General features: G+C 34.5%; 2 protein-coding genes across 6 annotated transcripts in view; one reads left to right on the plus strand and one right to left on the minus strand.

Annotated features, from left to right (window-relative positions):
- The window catches only part of LOC117791476 (polypyrimidine tract-binding protein 1), a 180,586-nt gene extending 163,232 nt beyond the window's left edge, over positions 1-17,354 (minus strand). For 2 of the 3 annotated variants that reach the window (XM_034631250.1, XM_034631244.1), the window contains exons 1-2: positions 17,230-17,354; positions 16,133-16,317 (exon numbers count right to left, since the gene is read on the minus strand). The gene's annotated coding sequence lies outside the window, so the exon portion shown is untranslated. Of the gene's footprint in view, positions 1-7,638; positions 8,234-16,132; positions 16,318-17,229 lie in introns of all 3 variants that reach the window. The other variant, XM_034631249.1, reaches the window with a different exon arrangement.
- LOC117791477 (putative inorganic phosphate cotransporter) lies at positions 13,238-23,334 on the plus strand. Of its 3 annotated transcripts, none has more exons than XM_034631253.1 (4): positions 13,238-13,421; positions 21,344-21,551; positions 21,612-21,748; positions 21,833-23,334. In XM_034631253.1, the coding sequence occupies exons 2-4, from the start codon at positions 21,521-21,523 to the stop codon at positions 23,099-23,101; spliced, it is 1,437 nt and encodes a 478-aa protein (XP_034487144.1). In that variant the 5' UTR covers positions 13,238-13,421; positions 21,344-21,520; the 3' UTR covers positions 23,102-23,334. The 3 variants fall into 3 exon arrangements, with proteins under 3 accessions (XP_034487144.1, XP_034487143.1, XP_034487145.1); XM_034631252.1 differs by lacking the exon at positions 13,238-13,421 and adding an exon at positions 17,969-18,301; XM_034631254.1 differs by lacking the exon at positions 13,238-13,421 and adding an exon at positions 17,969-18,301 and having other exon boundaries at positions 21,641-21,748.
- Positions 23,335-25,557: the final 2,223 nt, after the last annotated feature.

The raw sequence follows: 25,557 nt of genomic DNA on the forward strand, positions 1-25,557 counted from the left end.
TTAGAAAGCCCACACACACGCACACTTTGACACACACTCATACACTGTGGAGCGCGGTTATCTAAAATCGTTATACGGCATGTTAAAAATCTCTGTAAATTGGTATTGATTTTTACGGCAGCCAAGACTTAATGAGCGCCACACACACTCGACAACAAGAGGCAGAAACAACAAACAGGGCAAATGAAAAATCAAAATAGAATGCAGTTTACAAGTTAAATTGATAACAATTTATGACAGTGCCCATCTACAGTATGGAAGAAGAGGCAACTTTCAAGATCGCCTTAAAGTCAGCGGCGACTTCTACAAATTGTACCGAGTAGCTGTAGATGGCTTTATTTTTGTCTGCGACTGAAGAAGTTTACAGATATTTGGCATCTTCTCTTATATAGAATAGTAGATTTGACACGATAATTACGATTCTTAATCAAGGGCGAACGCAGGATGAAAATTAAGGGGTGGCAGAAGCACTTTTTTAGTATGTATTTTAATACCCTGTGTATATATATTCTTCATTAGCACCAACAGCCGAGTCGATATATTTAAGTCCGTCTGTTCGTATCAACTAAAAGATCTTAGAGATGGTAAGAGTTTGTTTTCTAAGTGAAGGCATGTATTTAAATCATTTAAAATAAAATTCACAAAACATCACTCAAACTGCAGTGGTTTTATTATGGCTTATAGCAAGATCGATTTTTTCGTCCGCGAAATATTTTTGAATTTTTTATAAAGTTTAGTTAATATGTACTGCCGGTTTTCCAACATAGGTTTTTATGTTTAATATCTTATAGGAAGCTTAATTAGTCCAATTATATTATCACAGGAAGGAGAAAAAACATTATTAATTTTCTTATTTAAAAAATGTATATAAGTTTGTGAAAGTATAATGCTGTTTAAGTTTGGCTGAGGGATTTTAAGTAATGTTGAATATGAATGAATTTTAAAAATTAATAAAAGTTTAATTACAGAAAAATTTGTTAAGTTGGGGTGACAACTTGGGCTCCAGGAACATTTTTTCTTCGCAAGCATAAGCAAACTTTTCTCATTTTTTGCATCCATTATGTTTACAAATTCGTTCCATAAATTTTTTTCAACTGATTGTATTATTGCAATGATTTTGATAACTTTGAGCTGTGATAGCATATTTTAAAGTAAATTATTTTTAATTTTTCCCTTTTGGAATACAGTTCATAACAATTTTCTATATAATTTCTTTATTTTGAGGGTCCCATACCTGCGTACGCCCTTGTTCTCAATATTTTCACCATCGATACTAGTTATGTATATTCCCACTTTGGATCGATTTTTATATCGAAAAGAGAATCGACAATAAAATTATCGAGTTGCCGATATATCGGAAAATATAAGGACTCAAAAAAAAACTTTTTTTTTAATTCGAAACCGAATTTGTAATAACAAAATACACTAGTACTTTTATTACAAATCTTATTATTCATATATAGTTTTAGTACCTGCTTCAAGCTTCGGCATTTTTGTAAGTCATTTATTATGATCGTTCATCAAAAATTAAACCACTTAACTTAAAGATCGTTAAAAATCATCGAGTTGAAGTACTTGACAACTCGTCAACCTTGACTTATTTTGCTTTCTACCAGAGAAAGGGAATTACGAACTTTGTACAAAAGTTATATCCACAGTTTAGTGGATGTAGAACTTAGAACAGAGGTGGGCACGTAATGGCTCACAGAGCTCTTTCCGTTATTTTTGGAAAATTGGCACCTGAATGTTAATATACCTGATTCAATTATTAAGACAACTTTTGTTATTTAATTTAATATTGCACTCAGTGTACAAATGTTAATGTGTTCATTTAGCAACATCAACATCTTAATAAGGTTTTTTTGTTATTGGTGTTGTGGTATATATCACTTGCAGTCCTGAAGCAGATTCCGATTAAAGTGTAGGGTACCCAGTAGTCAAAATTTGTTTTCTCGAATTTACATATGTATGTCCAACTTTAATAATCATCTGATGTCATCAGATCTCTGTTGTAGTTGTTAGACCGGCAAAAGCAGTCAGTTCATTGTCTGCTTAAGAGCAGAGCACTTCAAACAACAACAACAAAAACAAGACAAATAATGAACTGTGCACTCTCAACAGCTCACATGTGCCTGAAATGTTAGAAAATATTTATCTTTTGCACGCTTAGCTAAATCTTTGCGCCTATTTAGGACAAGTTTTGCATATTTGATTTACATGGCAATTACCACGCGTCCTAAGAGCGTTGACACTTAGCTGTCATAGTCAGATCGTACTCCATAGAATCAAAAAGAGAGAGAGAGAGAGATAGAAGGTAGACTTGTGCAAAGGGACCACCCGAAATAGAAGACTAACTTATCAAACAGGCGCAGAGTCAGACAGCCAGATAAGTTGATACTTAGCCATATCTAAACACATAAGTATAAAATGAATGCATTTTAACAAAGGGCCAACATTGTCGACCATTTGATGTGATTTCATGGCTTCTGTTGGCAAAATGCCCATAGGCAACAAGCTGACTCGAAATGAAATCCAAATTAGAAATATTTTCAAAATAAAAAATTTGAATTATTTTGCAAAACATGTGTTGGCTGTAGATGCGCTTCATGTTTGGCAATCCGTCAGATACGCGTGCTGCTGCCGTTGCTCTGAAAGATTTCAATCTTTCAAGCAACACGTGGTCATACAGAAGTTGTCGGGAATCAATACGGAAACTATTCACAAGACTAAATTGTTAGTACATTTCTCAACGTTTTAGTTAGTATTTCTTTATTTTATAGTTACTTGAAATTTAAATCAAATGGTAGATTTAAATAAATAAATGGCAAAGTGCCCACAGCTGTGCCGCATACTCGATACATAAAATAAGCAGCAAATAAGCTGACAAAAAGCAATCAAATTGATTTCACAATAATTCTCGTCAAATGTCGTCTGTTTGGTGGGTCGGCAAAGCACAAAAGCAAACATTATCTGAATTAAATCACAGTTTAATAAACATCTTTTATATAAACAGTAAAAGAAAAGATTAAACATTGCAATCAATACAGCACTCTTAAGTATATTTTCTATACACTTGCTACGAAGCAAAAATCGCAAGTGTTATAAGTATTTTCCTGATCAATGAAAAAATCTCAGATACACTATTTTTAGGTCGGGCATTTAAAAACTGAAATATAATAAATAAATACAACAAAAATTTAAAACATAACTTGAAAATAAGCTTCATTTTTTTATTTAAGCATAACTAATATTTTAAATTTTGTTCCAACTAAAAATATAAATATAACTTGAAAATTAGCTTCTTTTTTTTATTTAAGAATAACTATTATTTTAAATTTTGTTAATTGGATCAAATTCTAAGATTTGTATATGAGTTAAATTTTACTATTTATTTTACTATTTTTAAAATTTTAAAAATAAATATTATATTAGTTACAGTAGTTGAAAAAGGCAGTTAAATATCAAGTAAACATCAAAAGTCTTTTAGTGTCCAATTCTTATCTAAACGATGAATAGTCACAGGCCTAAGACGTGTAGGAACTGCAGTATTTACAGATAAATACCCCAAAGGTCTCAAATTCCTCAAGTGTCAACAGGTTAACACCCATACACATCAACATACCCACACAGATAGACCGTAGCCTGGTTTGCTTACATAGCCCACATCATAAGTAGACTGCAAAATAAACAGCAAGCATGCATATTTGCAATGCTAGAGTGCACAGTGAAATTTCTTGGATGCTCTTGCCACTTGCCACATGCCACTTGCCACATGCCAGCAGAAGACACATAGAGAGGTAATATCGTCCAATCTGAGTAGAAGCAGCCAGCGCTTGACCAAAAAAGGCACTGCATTATGCAAAAGCAACTTTAACTTAATTTAAAAGAGCCACTGACGGAAAAGTGCGAGCTGAGGAAGGAGACAAAAAGGGAGAAGCGTAAAAATCTCGGGCAAAGATTGAATTCACTCTGCACAAAAGAAACAAATTCCAGTACGGACGGTAAGCAGTCCAAAGAATGCACAAGGAAATGCTCAACACTGGCGCAAGTGGTGGAAATCCTCGGAAAATCCACGTGGCGTCGGCCGCACCATAGACAAATGTGGGTCGCAAGCGCAAAGTGCAACAACTCGGACGCACACAAAAGCAGATAGCATGCGGCAGACAGCGCACAAACAATGTGGATAGGAGGAATGGGCGTTGGGGAACGGAGGACCCAACAGATGGTGAAAAGATGCAACTGTGAGATATAAACGCAGAGTACGCAGCACTGTGGGAATGCAACGACACCGCACGCGTCGAAAAATACGGAAAAACAAGAAAACTAAACTAGGTTCTGTTTTCTTTTTGTTTTTTGACACTTGCCGTTTGGCTGGAATTTAAGGAGCTGCTCTCCTTTCTCTACTGTCTACGCGTCGTCGTCATCGTCTTCGTCTTCGTGGTCTTGAGTTGACTTGGTGCTTGCACAGCTTAAGTGAATTTTAATGATATTTTTACAGGCCAACTTGGGGTTTGGCAACAGGTGGCATTGGCAAATTCTTATTTTGCGCTTCGTGCTGCGAACTTGTTAAATTGATAAACTAATTTTATTGTGCAGCCAACAAATGGCTGCAACTGTCTGTCGGACCAATGTATTTCTTTGCCATTTAGCAATCAAGCAATCAAGCAACAAAACTGATACAAGCCAAAGTATAAACGTAAAGTGCACATTCTGACAGATACACTGGGTGAAATAAATAGGTATTTTATAGTCAAATTAAGTTTCTAAAAATCAAAGTATGTTTGTATAAATAGTATTGTCAGCTATACATTTTTTCAAAACTTAGAGTGACTCTAATAGAGTCATCCAATATTCAAAATAATATTCTGCTTTAAAATCAAGTTGAAGCCCTAGTAATTTCAATACTATGATAACGTTTTTTTTTTAAAAATCATTTCATAAAGTTTATGCTTCATCACTGTGCACGACAGTCCACGCTAGTGACGAAATCATCACGAAGGGTGCGAAATGCAAGAATGGAAATTTGGCTACGACTGTCCGATTTAATCGAGTTATATACCGATCGAAATGTATAGTCTTATCTAACAAAATGGCACTGGATAGTGACGTTGAAGTCTTTTGGTAAAATTTTTGATTTTATTTATATTAATAAAATTTATTAAATTTTAATCAAAAAGACACGTTGAATGATACATCGATTATACGAATCCGACAATCATTTTGTCTGTTTGTTTGTTTGTATACAAAGCGTTGGAGAAGCTAAGATTTTGTGACGAGGAATTATAACTTTTCGTAAATCTAGAAATTTTTAAATTAAGTATCATAGAAGTATTTCTATGGGTATTTCTTTTTACTACTGCCAGATTGAATAACCTGCGTTCATAGGACGTGGGTGCTGCTAATAACTTGTACTAGATGGAATAACCAGTCAGATGCTGATGATTAAGATGATGATGATCGGCGCCCACAGTCTAGTAACATTATTCAATGCGACTTAAGTCTATTGAAATAAATTTGTTGGTTAATGGCATAACAGAAAATCAGGGAGTTATTTAAAAAGACACTCTCTTTAGGGTACAATTGTGTAATCAATTTTGGTTACAACTCATATATGTTTAATGTGCGAATGCACTTAAAACAGCTGCTCTGGATTTAAATGACTTTAAATGAGTCTTCGGTTGGCCATTGAATCGTGCAAGAGCGAAACACAAAATTGTGTCATTCTCGTATTCTCGGCAACAATGCGAAGGGAAGAAAAAGGGGGCGGCACTCGAGAACGAGCAAGCGACTGGGAGTTTCAAGTAGTCAGATTTAGTATTTGTATATATGTTCATATAAGCACATGACGACAACTGACTGACTGACTGGCCGAAATGAGAGTCGCGTGGGATCATTGCGGTCTCTGCTCCATAATATATAAGACACTGGCCCGAAATAAGCTGACCTATCATTTGTCGAGCTGGCGAGTTGGCAAGCTGTCAAGCTATCCAAGTAACAAGCTTATTTATCTAAGCTTTGCATTTGTTTATGTTTTTGTATTTTATGCAGTCGCCGCTTCAATTATAATTTTCCAGTTCCTGGCTTTAAAAGTAACGCGTCAGTTTTCGCAAGAAATCAAAAACAACACTAGCACAGAAATAGTAAAAGCAACAAAAATTAAATAAATAATTATATTGTTTGGTTTGGTTTCACTTGTTTTGAAATGCAAACGATACGGTTCTCGTAATTTGAGCCAATAAAAGTAATAAAAACAAACAAAAGTGCACTATCGCAAGTTTACTTTTAATTGATTTAAATCAAAACTTGAACAGTTAATAAATCAATTTTAAATAAGTGTGTTTACTTCAAATCAGATATTCAACAGATTTATTTTAAAAGAAATGCGTTATTGCAATTGATTTTCGCTTAACATTTTAGTTTACAGTACAGATAGGATTTAGTACCTAACGATTAGTTCTTAACGATTTCTAAGAAACAACAACTGACAAGGATCTATATTCAATTTTAAATACTACTAAGAAAATGTTTTATAGAAAGAATCTAACAGTTAACGGATATAAGATAAAATATATAAAGCCTTGCGAACATTTATTTTATATAAAAAAAAAAAAAAAATGAAGAATAAAAATGTTGTATTTGATTTATTTTGCAAACATTGCGACACATTATTTATCAAATCTTTACAGATTCTAATTTAGTTTAAAAACTTTAATTAAATTCAAAAAAGTTTAAGTTAGATAAAAGTTGTAAGCAAATATTTTAATATTTGAAAGCATTGGATTTGGTTGCCTTACTTTTATGTTTTTAAAGATTTGTCAAGCTTGCTTCATTAAAAACATTTTTTAATTAAAAAATATATGTATTAATTCTATATTCCTGCCTTATCTTGTCTGCCAACACGAATGTCCCTAATACTGTCTTTATAATATGTATTTTAGTCGCGACATCCGCAAGCCACAAGTAACTCAACCAAACTCCGCCAAAAAGTCAATTACAAATGCATTTGTGAAGACACAAGCGTTATTTGGAATTGCAGTAGCAATAGCAAGTGCTGCAATTGGCAACAGCTGCTTCCTGATATGACTACTAAACGAAAAGTCAAACTTAGCACCAACCCCCTTTCCTACGATCATTATAATGATGATGTGCGTGTCTCTTGGATGCGCTTAGCGTGTTTAACTATTTGTTGAGATACGATGACAGCCACAGAACCACCAGAACCACCAGAACCACAGAGCCGCCACAGAGCCACCCAGTTCGACATGCTTACAAAATCTATTTAGCATGCAAAGACGGTTGCTGCCTGTGCTTGTGGAATGAAAGAGAAACAGCAAGGACAACGTTAACGTTAACGCCAACGGACTTTACTTGGCCAAGACAATGCCAAAGCCAAGAACTGGAAAATAAAAATTTCATAAATGCCAGCTTTCGTTGGAGTTGAAGAGGGGGCTGTTCACTTTTGACTTATTGTCAAAGTCAAATGCATGAATGAATTTATGGCGCATATATAAATGAGTTGTGTGTTCTTGTGTGTGTGCGTGTGTGAAATGGTAATGGAGATGGTATCTGGTATGGGGTAGACATCTGTTGCTAAATATTATGAAAATAATAAAAGAAGTTTCGCTGCAGATTACTCACCCACTTTAGAGAAACCCACACATGTGAGCCGGCTTTGTTTGCTGGCGCGTTCGTGTAGCAGCTTTCGTTGAATATTTAAATTGATGTATTTCTTTCTTGTTTTTGTATATCTCGCGATAAGAGAGAACTACTTATATGTGTAATAAGTAACACGAAGTAATTGCGCCATATACGAAATGAAACGAAACAAAACACGAAAAACACATACACAATAACAGCCGAAATATATTGAAAATTAACTCAAACAATTGTATAGATATGCAAATTCAGCAAACTATGCATGTATTCATATATATCTATAAGTGGCTATATAGCTCGATTGGTGTATTTATAGAGCAACCAGTTCGGTTATAAATGCTTGCGCTGACACTGAAATAATTTCAATTTCACTTCTTGATATAAACGATATAATTAGCCAAGATTTTGACTTTAATTACTTTTCAAATTAATTGCTTAACAGTTTATTTATTTAATTTGTAATTTTATTTATATATTCCTTTGCTATGTTATGTATTTTATGCGCTGTTGGCTTTTGTGAGGAGCTAAACGACACTGCACACAACACACGAACGTGGTGGGATGAGGGGGCGGGCGCCTGTAAGAATCGAAAGAGAACAAAACAATTCCGATATAAGACAACAAGTCGTATATATTTATTGGATTAATTATATATCATAATTATTTGGGAAAACTTGGGATACATGTAGTATAATATATATGCAAGCATAAGCGCAGCTAAGCTGAGTTAAAGAATTAGACAGAGACAAAGACAGAAGACACAGAAAAGAAGAGAAAGAGTGTGTGAGTGAGTGTGTGTGTATGACTTTAAGAAAGACTTGCAAATTTTTATAGATAAATAGTTTAGTCCCAAAAAAGATCAATCCAATAAGTCAATAGTAGTTTTAGCTTCGAAAAAGTTGGTGAAAATGAATTTTCAACGGAAAGAAAATGTGTGAAAGCCACAAATTTTCACATATAAAATCGTTCGTTTTGAGTGTCAGTATAAGTATGTGTGAATGTCTGTGTGTGTGTAAGTTGCAGCGTGGGCGGTTGCACATTTAATGTGCTGAGAATGGGAAGGAAAATATTCATGTACAGTTATAAAGATAGATCCAATAATTTATTGTGAAAACGACATAAAAATTGCTGTATAAATGTTTAGGAAACATTTCAAAATAACAACCACAGAGAGAGTGAAAGGGGAGCAGGAAAAGTTACACAGAGAAAGACAGAGAGAGAAAGTCAGAGAGAGAAAGAGAGAGAACTAGAGAGATTGAGAATAAAAAAAAATAAAACAAAAATTTCACAGCACAACAAGCGCATAAAGTAGAGAAAATATATATAACAAATATATCTGTATGTATGCATTGTTTTTGATGTGATGTACATATACACAAATAGCATTGTGTATATGTGTGGGTGTGTGTGTTGGCAGACATATTGTAGTTTTTTATTTTATTTATTAAATGTTGTTTTATTATTTGGTTTTTATGCAGTTTATTTGTTTGATCATCGCTTTTAATTTAGTGGTCATGTGGTTTACAGTTGAGCGAATAGGCAAAACAATTGAGTAAAAGTGTGTGAAAAAGTTAATTTAAATAGATAAATACGAATAAACAATATAAAACAGTAGTTCCCAAAAGAATTATTTGTTTTGTTTTTACATTTATAGATAATTCAGTAGTAAGTATAGCATGAAAGTAATAATTGGTAAAAGAATATTTAAATATAAGATGAAAATTGTAGATATCAATTAAAATTTATATAAGTAGTACATATATTTATTATAAATTGTTTAATGTTGAATCAATAGAAATTTATTATTTTAAATAGTACAATGTATAAGTAAATGTTAAGGGAAAGCGAATATTATCATTTAATAATGAATAGATTCCTTAAGGAATTTATTGTTAAGTAGGGAATATTATTATAATAATAGTAGTTATATAACTCACATTAAAGCAAAAAACATTGTTACTAAATAAACTTAAAGCGGATAACTACAATATAATCAAGCTTATTTAAAAAAGTACAACAATTTATACAGTTAATTTTCACAAGAGCAAAATAGAAACAGAATATTGTAGCAATGGAATTACCTCTGAAATTTATCTGAACACGAAACAATATGAAAATAAGAAATAATACTTTTTTAAGGCAAGGTCTCCGAGGACCTATCTTTACTCAAGACAATTGTACCATGTATAGAAATGTATTACAAAGCATTTCGACAAAAAGGGTAACGAGTCTAAGTCAAGTCACACGCTCTCTTGTCACCCTTCTTCTATCACATGAGCATGGAAAACCGACAACTGCAACCCTAATTACATATCCAGTTATGCTTCGAACACCCCTTTAACCCCTGGCAACCGAAATTTGTGAGACGAATGAACGTCTCCATCTCTGCCGAAGGGAACAAGTAAAATATCTGGAAGGTAAAACGAATATTGCTTGAACGAAACCAGTATACCCTTTCTAGCAGTAAGAACATCATTTTATTTACTTCAAATACATTTCAGGAATAGTATTGTTCATATAATTTTAACTTTTTAATACAATAGTATAAATAAAATATAAGAATTTTCGGATCAGTGTATAAAATGTATATACCCGATAGGAGCATATCTTTCAGAACAGTCGTATAAATTTCCTCAAACAGCTGTCGCTTCACTTTCTTATCAATCAAGAGCATTCTCACACACACACACACTCATACACAAATTCCATGAGATATTTTAAAATCGTGGGGCTTACGTTTGACATTTACGTGCGCGGTGATATAAACACGGCACGGGACAGATACGATAATTGTGTGGGTAAAACGGGGGCCATCAAAGGCTGACCAAGACATCAGTCGAGTGGGAAGACCCGGCAATGTGTTTATTATTCGCAGATACTATTATGCGGAGAGGGTTGAGGGGCCATAGCACAAATCAGTCAGAATTAGATAGCCAAAAAATATCCCATAATTTGACAGGGAAAATCAACAGCATCAGGACACATACATTTGCATATTTCAACACCTTAACAAATTGGCTCATCAACGCCAAGTATTTAACACTTCCCACACCTATGTATGTATGCAGTCCCCTTTACCTACATCGGCTCCCTCAAAGCGATCGATCATGTCAAATATCAATAAATATTTATGCAGACAGATGCTCTGCATGTGTTTATTATTTCGTTCTTTTCACAAAATTTATAAGCGTGAGCTGATTAGCTTTTATGTTTGACGAGCGTTGCGTAGAGCCAAAGAAAATAAAAAAGTATAAATAAAAATATGCTAGAAAACTTAATGAACATTTTAAAAATTGTTATAAAGTTTTTGCAAAACTAAAAGTGATTCCAAGTAAGACTTGCTATATTTATTATTCAATTTAAAAAATTTTTAAATCATTAGACAATTAAAACATAGACGAATTACCGAGTATCTACTGTATCAGAGCTATTAAAAACTAAAAAGATGATAAATTTTTGCTGTTATCCCCTTCGTAAATTGTTAAGCTGCTTAAATTGATAACTATTAGTTATTAATTGTGAAATAGCAATCGAGATTCGTAGCGAAACTAAACGTAATTGCTATTTTAAATTTTACAAAAATTGCAAGACCAATTTTCAAAAATTTAAAAATACTCGAAAATGTTGAATTATACGAGTTAATGAGTGACTACTGTATCTGAGCTATTAGCAAAATGAAAAGATGGTCAATTTTTCTGTTATCCCCCTCGAAATCAAGGTCTTTATTCAACTTCTTTCTCATTATTCCCTTCTTCGTTTCCCTATCTCTCTCTCACGCTCAGTCATTAAATTTGATGGCCAAATACATGAACTCAACCGGTTTGCGAGAGCAATTTATTTCAGACATTAGAGCCAAGTTCAAAGCCTAACAATACAGAAAAAATGAAAAAGAAAAAAAATAAGAATGAACAACATTAATCATATACAACAGGCAACAATCTCGACGCCGCTTTTTGTCTGTTTGTTTGTGTGTTGTATCTATGAGTTACGCATGTGCGTTAGTTAATTTGTATGGGTGCGCTAATTAAGCAAAGCAAAAACTTACGCACTTGCTATAAGATTTTCACTACTCCAGTCATGAGAGCAACAGACTGTAAACAGGCGACAGGCGACATTCGTAACGCATCAGAGCTCAAAGAAACTACAGCTCAGATATTGCTAAACACACACACAACACAGAGATACAAACGATATACATATGTACATACATATGTATGTAAGTATGTGCGTGAGTACCGAAATTTGTGTTCAAGGTCAAATTTCGAAACTGGGCATTCAACTTGATAATTTATTAAACGCGTTCGTGTATAACTGGTGAAGGGTAAGTCGAAACGTCGCGACGACTCGCCGTCGCGCAAGCGTACAGAACTTTGTTCAGATACACAGATACAATTTGTGTATCTGAAGTGTGTGAGTATGACCAAATATGGAGCAAGAGATGTGATGCGATGTGTGGCCGCATTATAAGAAAGATCGTTGTGCCGATAAGTCACTGAAGCTTTAAGCAGTGCGAGTTTTTCGGAGCCAGCAGCAATTTTAAAGCCATCATAAATTAACTTTTAATGATTTGATTGCCTGTTGTAGTTGTTGCTGTCACTTCGTTGCTGTTGCTGTTGTTGTTATTCTGTTCACTGAAACAAATCCTAAACTGGTAGCGAATTCGGTACTTTTAACACTAATTGTAGCCGACATCGAGCGAGTTCCTTCAACCCAGCTGATTCAGAACCACAGAACACATCAGTGCGCAGGTAAAAACGTGTTTCTCTCTGTTATTTTTATCGCAAATTTCAATTAACTGCTAATGCACCACCGCCGTGGCGTCGGCTGACACCCATCCCACCCTAGACAATGAAACCACTGAATGTCGCATGTAAATTGTGTTATCGGCTATTTCTGTTTCCGATAAGCGCTCTGAAATGATAGTATTTCCGAAATAAAAGAGTACACTCTAGACTAGAGATGGGTTCTAGCAAAAGCTTTAAAGCACGATCGCAGTTTAAACACATTTTCAACACATTTTTTGTGGTTCTATATGTGTTTCGATTATCTCTCACATTTTTGTATTTTAATATTTACCGCATTTCCTAGTATTTCTAAAGCAACTGAAGTGGGTAAATTGTATTCTAGAGATGGACCTTCACTAAAGCTTCAGATAATTAAAAGTAAAATTTTGTAGAACATTAAGATACTTTGTTAAAAATATATTTTTAGTATGTCTCAATCCTTATCTTTCGTACGTTTTTATTCGTACATTCTACGTCAGAAAGTATCATCTTCAATAGAGATGAACCTTGATCGAGGCTTAAAAGCTCAAAAAAAATTTCAAAAAAATGTAAAGTACCGTGTTTTGTAATGTTTATTTACAATATTCGTTATTCTACCTTACATTTAGTGATGTCTAAAGAGAACGAAAGTCGTGTCGTGTCGTGTCACGACACTAATTTCGAAGAACATACATATCGACTAATAAACGTTGGCTAGAAGGAAAAACGTGTGGGGTGAATTTGCTTCTAATCAGTAAATTGTTGAGCTTATGCGGGTGCCACATTTCGCTTTGCTTTCAGTTTTTTTCTTCTTTCTGCCACGAAACCATACACAAAATAATGTACATATATCCAGTCATTCTCAGTTGTTTGTAGACGTTAACAGTCATCGAGGCACAACTGGCGTCAACATCATTTTGAAACTTGACTAAATCTCTACGCCAGACGCTAATTTGATATTTTAATGACTTTTTGTTTGCAAATTACGCGTCGCAGTCGCATGTAAGTTGTTGATGTTGTTGTTGTTTTTGTTTTTGTTGCTAGTGTTATTATTGTTATTGCTATCGTTGTTGTTGCTCTTGTTACAGCTGAGAAATGCAGCTGCATTATTATGGGCATAAATGAAGGTGGCCAAAAAAAAGTTATATATGTATGCTGAACGAAAAGCACTAATCTTAGTGTGATCAATAGACTGATAAACACGAGACACGTTTGACTTAAGGAAAATATTATCTATCTGTTTAAGCTACATAAAAATAATGATTATAAAACTTTTAGAACTAATTTTTTTCACAGAAGTAAGGTTAAGTAAAGTTATCAAGCCGCCAAAAATTATTAATATATCATTGATGATATAAATATGTTTTAGACATACATATCTATTTCTCACTGTTATCATAACTACACTTCCTATCACAAATTAGCACCTATCAAATGACCAAAATGACATTTCACATAGAGTTATCTTCAGTTGCGATGAAGTAATGTAATTCGGACATCTATAAGTTGAAATTAGTATAAATTATAGCGGAGTTTTTATATAAACTTAGCATTTAGCTTTATAAAGTAGTTAGTTACTTCAAAAAACTATTTGGATTATCTTAAGCAAGAAAACCAAAATTAAAAATGGGTTCACAGTAAAACTCCGCAGATGTTAATGAAATTCATGAAAATTTGAATTTCTAGTAACAGTTTGTTCTATTCTAATTGAATCATTTATAGAGTTTCGATTAATTAGCCCACTCACTAGGATTTCCAATGAACAGAACATCCTATGAAATTATTTAATTCGATAACACCACGTTGCTGACTTTGAAAAGGTGTTCCCTAGAACCGCTGGCTAAAGGTCAAACCCACTGTCTACACAATGAAAAACCTACAAAATGTGGTGACCGACTGACAATCAAAATCAGGCTGTAAAAGTGTCGTGTGTGTGGTCAAAACCACAACGCGACTGAAAAACAAAAACGAAACACGTTTGTGTGTGCACCACATTGAATAGTACGAAAAAAAAGAAGTAGAAAAATGTTATGAACATGTTTAACGTGCGAATGAGTCAGCGGAATTATGCAGAAAGGAAGCGAAGTGAGCAAATGAAAACGACAACGAGACAGTGTTGCCAACTTTTAAGCAGCAAAAGACTGACTTTAGCGGGTAGACCAAAAAACAGTTCAATTTTCAATACAAACACTTAACATAAAAATCTCATTTATTTCTAATTCACTTTTATTTACATTTTAATCTTATGATTTTTAGTAGTATTCAAAACATTTATCTCAATATTGAACCAGGGGTATCAAACCGAATCAAATATCGGTTTCAGTTAGGCTCGCATTTTGGTTACGAAAAATCTTTGTATATCGTTACGAAATGTAACGGATACCGGTTTTTTCTAGGTTTTGTCGCTTTTAAAATGCCGATATAATTTCGGTGCCAAAAAGAAAAAAGAAGTGGTAGAAATGTTAATAAGAAAATATTTAATTTAACAAAAAATAAATTATTATAAATTTGTTTGATTATTAATTAATTTGTTTGAAAAACAATGATTATTAACAACATAATTGAATTTAATGCTTGATTGAAGCGAAACTAACATGAATCGGTTGCTAATCGGTTATTTAAACTTGTATTATTTCTGTGTTTTCGATTTCGGTGTAGTTACGGTTACCAATTTCAATCCGGTTAAAGGTTACGGCTTTAATCCCTGGTATACTCTACATGTGCTGTAACTGTATGTTGATATTGTCACCTGTTGAACTGTTTTTGTGTTCAATGGGTTACATTTATTTTATTTTTTTTTTTTACTCAAATCCTCTTTTTTATAAAAGTATCTTTAAATGTGACATAGAAACGCACATCTCTTTTATTTTGCAATGCAATGCAGCTAGCTAACTGCAAAGCATTCAGGTTTATTCACAGTCGGGCTTTAAGATCCGTGCTCACATATATTTTTGATAGGGCCAAAAAGAGCAAAAAAAATACTGGTTTATAAAAAAGAGTCAAATTCCCACTACCTGCTGATTTTGACACTTTCCCGTAATTGAACTTAATAAATAGCCAGATGTGACGGGAAACAAAACTCTTTTGACAACACTGCAGCGGACAGAGCCAGGGTTAAGCCAGAGAGAAGAGGCAAAAGAGAGAGAGAGAGAGAGAGAGAGAGAGAGACTTAAACAGGGCGCAAAACAGCCGAATTTCGATCAAGAGATGAGCTGGGTTGAGTGGACAGTGTTGTGAGGAGAAGGAGGTAAGCAAAAGTGAAGTAGTACTGTAGGTATTGTGCCATTCGAAATACATACATACATCCATGTGTACATACTGAGCTCGTATGTACGCAGCAAGGTAACATCGTGAACAACACATATTTAAAGAGGGGAAGAGTTAAAATATAAAAAAAAACAGCAAAGCGCAATCATGAAATAACCATTGACAATGAAACGTACAAATAGGCTAGTATGTGCGAAAGGGAAAGACAGACTGACAGACATACAGACATGGACATGGAGGAAAAAGACACGAGGCAACAGGTAAATAATGTATGTATGTAAGTACATATGATTGTGCATGTGTATATGTGAAGATATGTTAAGGTAGTCATATGTATGTACAATAAGAAGGAAAAAAAAATAAAGTGAGACAAAGAGATAAGAAATAATGTATTAATAATAACAGAAAGTACTAACTAAAATTAAAAAAAAGTGCAAGACACTTACGAAACAGCGGTGCAAAAGATGTTGTTGTTATTGTTGTTGTAGCTGATTTTTATTTTGTTTGGTTGCTGTTGTTGGTATCAATTACGATTAATTGTTGGAACTTGATCTCAGTTTGTTGTTATTTGTTCACTTGAATTTTTGACACGTTCATAAAGATGCAACGTAAAAGATTTTACAATAGATCACTAGTGGTGAGGGGGAAGAAAGAGGGAGTGCAAGCGAATTGCACATAAAAGGGACACATTAGCAAACAAATTACATTCGACGGAAAAAATGTTATACGATAAACGAGACGTAATACTCGAATAAAAAAACAAAAACACGAAACGCACGTGGAATGCAATAAGAATGCCAAAAATGCCACAAGCACAAAGGAAGAAGGTTGAAGGTTGAAAGAGTAAAGGAAGGGAGGGAGGAAGGGTGGTGTGCAAATTGCGCGCGTGTTCACTTTTCTTTAACAGCGATGTGAGGATATAGAGACGAGTGTGACCAGGTGAGGACAACATAAAACACGCGCGAAATATTTTTGGAGAGGATACAAAAAAGCTTAAAAAAATAAAACAGAACGAACGGGATGAGACGAGACGCGAACAAAGAACAGATTTTTATGCCAAATATCAAACGAAACTTAGTGACCGAAATTGACATAAAAAGCAAAAATAACTATATATTTCTTTTTATTTAATTTATTATCTTTATGTCGTCATGTCACTTGCCGGGTGTTTTATTTTTTGGAGCAACGGCTGCTTGATATTCTTATTATTATTAATACTATTTTTGTTACTTCAATTAAATGGTAAAACAAATTGCCCAGTGGTTGTTGCTGTTTGCTTAAACAATTGAATCACACGCAACGGGCACACATCCATATACAAACGTAGGCACTCACACGCAGACACACACACACACACGACGATTGTTTGTTTGCTACTTGCGCGTCTTTTGCGATCGTATTTTGTCGACACAATAATTTGTGTATAATTCAATTTAACTTTATATGCAGTTGTATCTCTTTGTTTCAATCGATATCAATTGCATTTATCGCGCGTCATGCACGTTGTTGTTTCACATTCGACGTCTAACAATTAAAACAATACCCAAAAATTTTGAATATCTCTCGCCGTCCGCACACGCACACATGTGTGTACGTACAACAAATGTGTTGTTAATGAACAGTAAATACTGAGAGAATTAATGATCGCTAGATCGCAACTGAACAAGTTCAGAGACATCTGAGAAACTGTTCAGCTGAACCACTTACTCAAATGAACATGATTCGGTTATTGCACAGCTGTTGCTTTACTTAACATTGCTCTGTTAAATTTCTCTGTTAAACAAACTAAACGGCCGTTACTTTTTGAATTACACCTTTTTCGTTGATATTTAGTGTGATTTGAAGCAGAACAAAAAACTTTGATAAACTTATGTAAATGTAAAAAAATGCCACAATGAAAAATGAGCAAACAGAATTTTAATGTTAACGATCAGCTGAGCAGGCTGTCGTGTGTTATGCCAGCCAGCTCTTGAAAGTGCACAAAAAACACGTTACCTTCAAATTTAAATTTGTTTGTATGCATTTATCTATTTTTAAATTATAACAGAAATCGATTATCTTTTATTTGATAAAAACAACTTAGATAATTGTTAAATTTAACAAATAATAAATATATGTACATATATGAATGACCTCATGATAAACGAGAAATTAATTGAATGAGAGTTTCATTGAAATTACTCGTATTTGAACCGATGAAGTTGTCACATTACGCAAACAAAGCAATTCATAGAATTCCCTTATTTTCACCAGGCGGCCGGAGTCCGATCAAGTTTAGATTTCCACATGTTCCATTCCAATCGTGAGTCACATGAGTAGCTGCCACTCACTGGGCAAGACTTAATTAAGCGAGAATTAAATTGGTTGGCGGCGAATGCCTAAAAGTTATTTTCATAAACAAAGCGCAGTTGAAAACAAAACGCCAGTGAAACGAACGCGCTAAACGATTAAACGGAAAAACGGGGCAACTGAAAATAAAACTACAAAAAAAAAAAAATAAAAATAAATACTTTTATAATTTGATATTTATAGAATACTTTGTACGAAGAGATTTCAAAAACTAGCACGCATACAGAAGAAGCGAGTCTAAAGTTCAATTGGATATTGGATATTAGGTAACTAACATTTTCTCTCAGTTTCTGTTTCAGATTAAGCTCTTCTTCATGCATTAATCATTACAAACTACATTGTATTTATTGAAATACGAAATGCAAATACATGTATACTTGTTTTGCAGTATATTTGTTCGAATTGTAATGTTTTCTCTCGCCGACCTATAAACTTACGAAAATTCTCACAAAAATTCGTCAGATATTTTAAATTAAAATGATAGAAAATGTATAAACATATTGGACGGTGTTGATATTTGAGTGTTCGACTTTTGTGTATGTCGGGTGTATTTGCCTGTTTGTTTTTAATATAACTAAGCGAATGAGACATATTATTTAAGATACAGTGCACAGTGTCGTCCCCCAAAGGGGTCTCCCAAAATAAACTGAATGTTGTAGTGCTGTATATCAAAATTATTCTTGTAAGTGTCGACTAGTATATTTATCGATCCTATTCTCCTATCATCCCCTTCTTATCAACATCTCACATAAAGACTTTTTAAACATTTGTATAGATTAACAATTATATCTGACATATAATAATTCATAAATCTATTTTATATTAAATTAATTTGAACTTATGCATCCTTTAAATTGATTTTATTTTTCTCTTCATTTTATATAATGAGTCTAGAAAAATATCGAGCAATAAATTTATTTATATAATAAATACTTCAATACAATTTTTCAATTTAAAAAATGTCAAGTTCTGCTAGTCGACGCCTCTGTTCTAATGTGCAAGCACATGAAGAGAGAGATTTACTTAAATTAAATGTGCAACAACAAAAAAGTGAACACACGAGGTCCCAGGTTGTGGGTGGCGGGTGATGGGGGATCGGGGGGTGAGTGCATTTGTATTTGAATGTGCATGTGCGGGTGTTGCCAGATTGCAATGCGAGTAATTTGCGAAATTTGCACTAAAATGTAAACAAAAATTCGAATTTGCAAATATTTGCATGGGCCCAAAAATATGCTTTAGCATTGCTTTCGATTTGCATTGTTTTTTGTTGCTTTATTGTGGCATTAGTAGACTGTAAGCGCCAGATCAGCCCCTCCCCTCCCCACCCCATCACCGCACACTCTTCGGCACCCTTTTGGGTAAGCCCTATTCGAGAGTTATGCGATTGACAGCTTTCAGAACAATTGGAAAAAATAACAGCAACAAAAATGAGAACAAACAGACAGGAAGAAGCAGCGACAGAGACAGAGGTACCTAGTTTGTTTTTCAAATGTTTGCGTATCTCTATTTGTGTGTGTTTGTGTGAGTGTGATTGTGTAAAAGTATCTTTTTAGCAGCGCAGATTGAATTGTATTTTCTGAGATTTGCATTTTTTTGAAGATACACACAGTCTGAAATCACAACAACAAACAAAACAATGCCAAATCAACAAACAAATATAACTCGGACTCTGCCCAAATGGAACTCTTCACTTGAATCTTTCAGCTATCAATTGATGCCTACTTACACTCTGCTAAACAAAACAAAAAACACGCTTTTGTAACTAAAGTTTAGCCAAATCATTTTATGACGTTGACATGGTCATGCCATGTTAAACAAAAGTTTACATTTCAGTCGTATAGTTTAGCATTTTGCCCACTGTACTTGGGACTCACAAAAGCGGACATAATCACAATTGATTGATTACTAAAAAGCTGTTTTGTTCATTAAGTGTTATGAGCGATATTTTGGAATACACTGCACAAAGAGGAAACGGAAAACAAAACAGTATACTATCTAAATCTCAGAAATGTATGTGGAGAATAACACTAGTCGGAAAGGCTATAGTCGAGATCTGTACCATAGGATACCCGTTACTTTTTTCATTATATTTATAAAAGGACTTTAAAGAAATTACTTGTTTTGCTCTGAAAACTTTAATTTGCCATAACTGCCGTTCTATCTGTCCGATCTTCCGCGATTCAGTGGGATCGTAGATCTATATAAATAACGTCAATTGCCATAAAAAAACATATTATCTCAACAACTGTAGGTGTGGTGGTTTTTCGCGGGGGCGGAGGGGGCATTTTTTATCATTTGAAACCAACTTGATCTGCATGGGGTATATAGAAATCTGTGTGCCAAATTTGGTTACTCTATCTCTTATAGTCGCTGAGATCCTTTTGTTCATACAGACGGACAGACGGACAGACACACATGGCTATATCGACTTGGCTGTTGATGCTGATTTGAAATATATATACTTTATAAACATTTTTCCCTATATTTATAAATTTACATTTGATTCCCAATAATAACATTACGCACGCTTTTGTCGAAATTGCATTTTGTTTAAAGGTGTTGCAAAATATTCTTCTCAATTGTGATTATAAGTTGCATTTGTTTTAACTGAATCACAATAATTTTTTATGCATACACTACTTTGTAATTACCCTAGCTCACATCTTATTTCACTTGGCACCTAATAATAACTTATTTCAACTAGCACCTAATAATTACTTTTACTCTCTTTCACAACTAAAAAAAATAAAACATATTAAAAATACAACAAATTAGCTAATAGATAAAGATGATTTTTGAATTTTATGTACATATTAATTGTTTATAATCTATTATTAATTTGTGTGTCATTTATTATTAAGTTTCTTAAATTATCTAATCTCATTTCCTGAATATTATGTGATTTAAAAATTAAGCAGTAAAATTTTAAATTAGTATTGTTTTTTCAAAATTTATTACTTGACAACGCTTTTACGAAATTTGTAATTTTTAAATTAAATAACCCATTAATATGATGCAAATAATACATAGTTCGCACTAAAAGCATATCTTTAATATTGACTTTATCTAAAAAGAAATAATTTAAAACGAAAATTTAAAAAACTCAAAAAATTTGTATATATTTTATTGCCCATACTTGTTAAATAATAAAAAAAAATGACGCAACGTAAACTGACAAAAAAAAGCATACGTAGGGCTCGTAATTTAAATTGAGGGCCGAATTGAGACCAATTATTGTTATGGAATTAATAAAGAAATAAGCTTCTTTGTAAAGCTTTTAAATTAATAAATAATTTCCTTTTTTGTAGATAAATAAAAAACCCATTAAATAATGAGCTCGAGTTAACAACTGCTAATAATAACGATAGCAATAAAGCAACTTTTGATAGATTCAACAAATTGTTGTCAGACCAAAAATAACCAGAGCAAAAGAAGAGAGAGAGAGAGAGAGTGAGAGCAACAATAAGGAGTCGAGTACCGTTAGAATGAGCAACACGGATGTGGAGCTGGAGAAAGGTGAGTTCGTGAGGCAGACTATTTGAAAGTGAACGGTTGGGTGACTGATTTGCATTTCAGTGCCACGCCTTGGCCTGCGTCACCTGCAGGCGTTGCTGCTTTTTCTAGGCCTGGTTGTCACAACGATACTGCAATACAATGTGGGCGTGGCTGTGGTTGCCATGACAAATGCCACATCCGTTAATCCCGAGCTGCCCGTAAGTGAAAATCGTGCCATAAAATGTTACGCCCCCAAAAAAATGTTTCAACTCTGGTCACTCTTTCTTCTCTCCGTTTGACAGCACTACAACTGGACGGAGCCACAGAAATCGTACATTCTGTCCAGCTATTATTGGGGCTCGGCATTAACACAATTTCCCGGTGGCTATCTTTGCAAACGCTTTGGCGCCAAGTTGGTTCTCTTCTGGGGCGTCATTGGATCGGCCATGTTAACAGTGTGGACACCACAGGGCATCTATATGGCAAGTTGGAAAGCCTATTGTGCCATCCGTTGGCTGCAGGGTCTGTGTCAAGGCGTAACGCTTCCCTGCATCCATCAGCACTTGGCCAACTGGGCGCCAGCCGTGGAACGTACACGTTTGGGCGCCTTTGCCTACACGGGCTTCGATTGTGGCAATGTGTTGGCCATGTATGCAGCCGGCATGCTGGCCAGCTCCAATCTGGGTTGGCCAGGCATAAGCTATACGTCGGGAGCACTTGGTCTCATCTGGTGTCTGCTCTGGCTGCTGCTCGGCTCGAATCGGGCCAACGAAGCGCCGTGTATTGGCCAGGCCGAGAAGCGTTACATTGTTGGCGATTTGCAACGTTCTGCGAGGCGGGAACGCAGATTGGCAATACCATGGCGTGGCATCTTCACATCGCCGCCGTTCTATGCGCTGCTCTGTGCCCGCTGTGCCGACACTTGGGGATTGGCCACAATGCAGGCGGAGTTACCGTCCTATCTGAATAATGTTCTTGGCCTGGATATGCACAGCAATGCCTTATTCTCCGCACTACCATTTCTGCTGATGTGGATGATGTGCTATGTCTACCTGCTTATTGCCGATGTGCTGCTCCGGCGACGATGCCTCAGTCTAACCGCACTGCGAAAGACTTACAACAGCATCGCACTCTGGACACCAGCAGCTATTATGTTGGCTCTCGGCTTTGTGGAGTCCACTCAGAAACCATTGGCCTTGGTCCTGGTCACTCTCAGCGTGGGCGTCAGCAGCGCTGCGACAATTGGCAGCGAACTCAATACCATTGATCTGTCACCCGTCCACGCCAGCATTCTCTCTGGCATTCTGAGCACATTCACGAACCTTGTGGCACTGTGTACGCCCCTTGTGGTGGGCGTGTTGGTCAAGCATCCAACGGATCGTAGCGAGTGGCAGTTGGTGTTCAGTATTGCCGCCATGGTCCTCTTTGCCGGCAATGTCATCTACCTCATCTGGGGCACGGCCGAAACGCAGCCATGGAATGACAATGAGTCGAGGCGGGAATCTGCTGACTTTGAAGATGCCAAGTTGGAGATTGAGACCAACACAAATGCCAAGAAAATACTTAATTAAACTATGTACTCGATATCATATCGTAGGATCGTGTTCTGTTAACTTAATATACAAGTAATTTTAGTTAGGTCAGATATAGTTAAAGCTGTGAAAAGCGATGAACTGAATGCCAAATAACAAATTATTAATTTTATTTTTACAATTTTCACTTTTCTAACACTTTTATTGCTCAAGTTATATTGTTTCCTAATAGTATTTAATAATTAACAATTTTCAAATATAAAATATTTTCGCAAAAAAAAAACAACCATTCTTTTAATATCTTTTGTGACGTGATATGACTCCTGACAGAAGTTGTTTGATCGATATTTTAAGGTTCGATTCTTTTCGAGTCCTTAAAGAAAATGATTTAATTTTAAATATCTCTTATTATTGCTTAAGGTAAAATATATAATTTTAAGGCTGCATGTAAATAAATTTGGTGGAATTACATTGCTTGAAAATAAAGTAATTTTTAATTCATTTTAAAGTCAATTAACTAAATCTCAATGACTTTTATCTTACCCCTTTACTTCTCCTTTACTTTTAGGCCGAACTTCATATAATATTGATCGAATTAAGTAGAACAATGTTATTTCAGCTTGTTATATTTTATATTTTAAACAAATTCAATATTTGTTTGAGCTACACTCAGAGAGAAGTTGGACTAACATATTATTCGAAACAGTTTAATCCTCATGACCAACTTATTTAAATAAATATTTGAGGCCTGACTCCAGCAGACCAGCAAATAAAAATTTTATATGAAGTTTGACAGGAATTTTTATTTCCGGGCCTGCTGGAGACATTCCTTTAGAATAAAATATAATTTTGTAATTGATTTAACTGAATAGGCTACTAGAATTTTTTCCGAGTGTAAGCATTAAGCAAATGAAAACCAATATTTTAACTTTGTGAATTTATGAACTAACAAGTCGGAGAATCTTTTGCACAAGTGACTAAAATATACTTTGCATGAAGAAAACAAACCGTTTTTAATCACAATTTATGGTTTTGCATTTTATTTATGCATCTGTAAGATATACGAGTGCGAAGTACAAGTATATGTAAGCACGTTAAGCTCTACAGTAGAACAAGGCTTAGGCAAATCACTTGGGCGGCTATTCATTTTAGTGGCACTCAATCTCTACTCTGGTCACACCTGCGTTGTTCTGCCTGAGGCAACAACTTTGAATCTAACAATGCTGGCATAAAGAAGACATAAAAAAACAAAAACAAGAAAGAAAAACTAACTTTAGAGTGTCGAAGAATAAATACTCTTGCTTGACTTCCGTAAAAATTAAATATTTTTTGACAGATGGTTTCTTTATTCAGGACCCGAATTTAAAGAACTTTGCTTGTAATTCTTACCATTTAATAGTCTGTTAATTTAGGCAACAATTTATATTTCGAATTATCAATCAATTTGATATCTTTATCGTGCGATTCAGTTGTTTTCCCTAATTTGCTCACAAAACTCAAATCACATGTTTTACAAATTGGCGTCACAATGACGCCTTCTTCATCGACGAGAAATCAACAACCACATCGTGTTTTTTTGGCGTGGCGAATAATTTCTGACACTATAGTAAACAAAAAAAAAAACACAGCAACTGATGTGCTTCGAGTCGAGTCGCTGAACACAAATAATTAAAAAAAAAATGTATGATGTTTTGGAGTGCATATATAGAACACTGATGGAAAATTTTTCGAGCAAATGAACTTATTGTAGAGATGGAATTTACAATGGTTACAATTAAAAAACCATTTCCTCCAGTATAAGATAAATTTAAAAATGATTTTTAAGCATTAGCACTGATTTTTAAGCTTCATATTGCAATCAATTCATTTCGGCAAAGTCTAGCCGAAAGGGAAAACAGGTACAGGCCTGATAATTTCACGTAGGTAGCAATGTAATAATTTTGAACCGATAGTACAAATCAAAAAAGTTGATGTTGCATAGTTAGGTAGCAGGAAACTTATCCTTGTGCATATTTTATTAAAATTTAAAATAAAAAAATACAAATGTATTACACAAACTGTAATACTCCCTTGAAAGAGTATAACAACTCTGTGCACAACCCGACAAAACATCCAAAATAACAACAACAACAGCAGTAATGATAGAAGCAACAACAACAATAAAATAAAATAACAGCTGCTCGCTTTCCGTTAGAGGGGGACATTTTGTGCGTTGCATATTTATAGGCGCATAAAATATTGTCGTTTATTTTTAATTTAATGACAAGAAATTTGTACGCGCTTCCAGTATGTAGAATGGACCTAGCATCCTCTAATCTACGAGTTTGTCCAGCAACACGAGAACCCGCAGTTGTCTTCGTTTTGAATTCGCTTTCGTATTCGTATTCGCACTCGTACTCGTTCTCGTAATTTCCATTGGTAATGGCCTGTGGCAATTGCAATCTATCTCCGCATTTACGGCAACAAAACAATTACAACAACAAATACCAAAGGGG

This window comes from Drosophila innubila (assembly GCF_004354385.1).
Source record: "Drosophila innubila isolate TH190305 chromosome 3R unlocalized genomic scaffold, UK_Dinn_1.0 2_E_3R, whole genome shotgun sequence".
Classification (NCBI taxonomy): Eukaryota; Metazoa; Arthropoda; class Insecta; order Diptera; family Drosophilidae; genus Drosophila; species Drosophila innubila.

Bases quoted from the DNA above. Each gene is read 5' to 3' on its own strand.
- LOC117791477 (XM_034631253.1), top strand. From the start codon at position 21,521: ATGAGCAACACGGATGTGGAGCTGGAGAAAG. The intron at 21,552-21,611 runs GTGAGTTCGTGA...TTTGCATTTCAG, and splicing joins GGATGTGGAGCTGGAGAAAG to TGCCACGCCTTGGCCTGCGT. The intron at 21,749-21,832 runs GTAAGTGAAAAT...TCCGTTTGACAG, and splicing joins CCGTTAATCCCGAGCTGCCC to CACTACAACTGGACGGAGCC.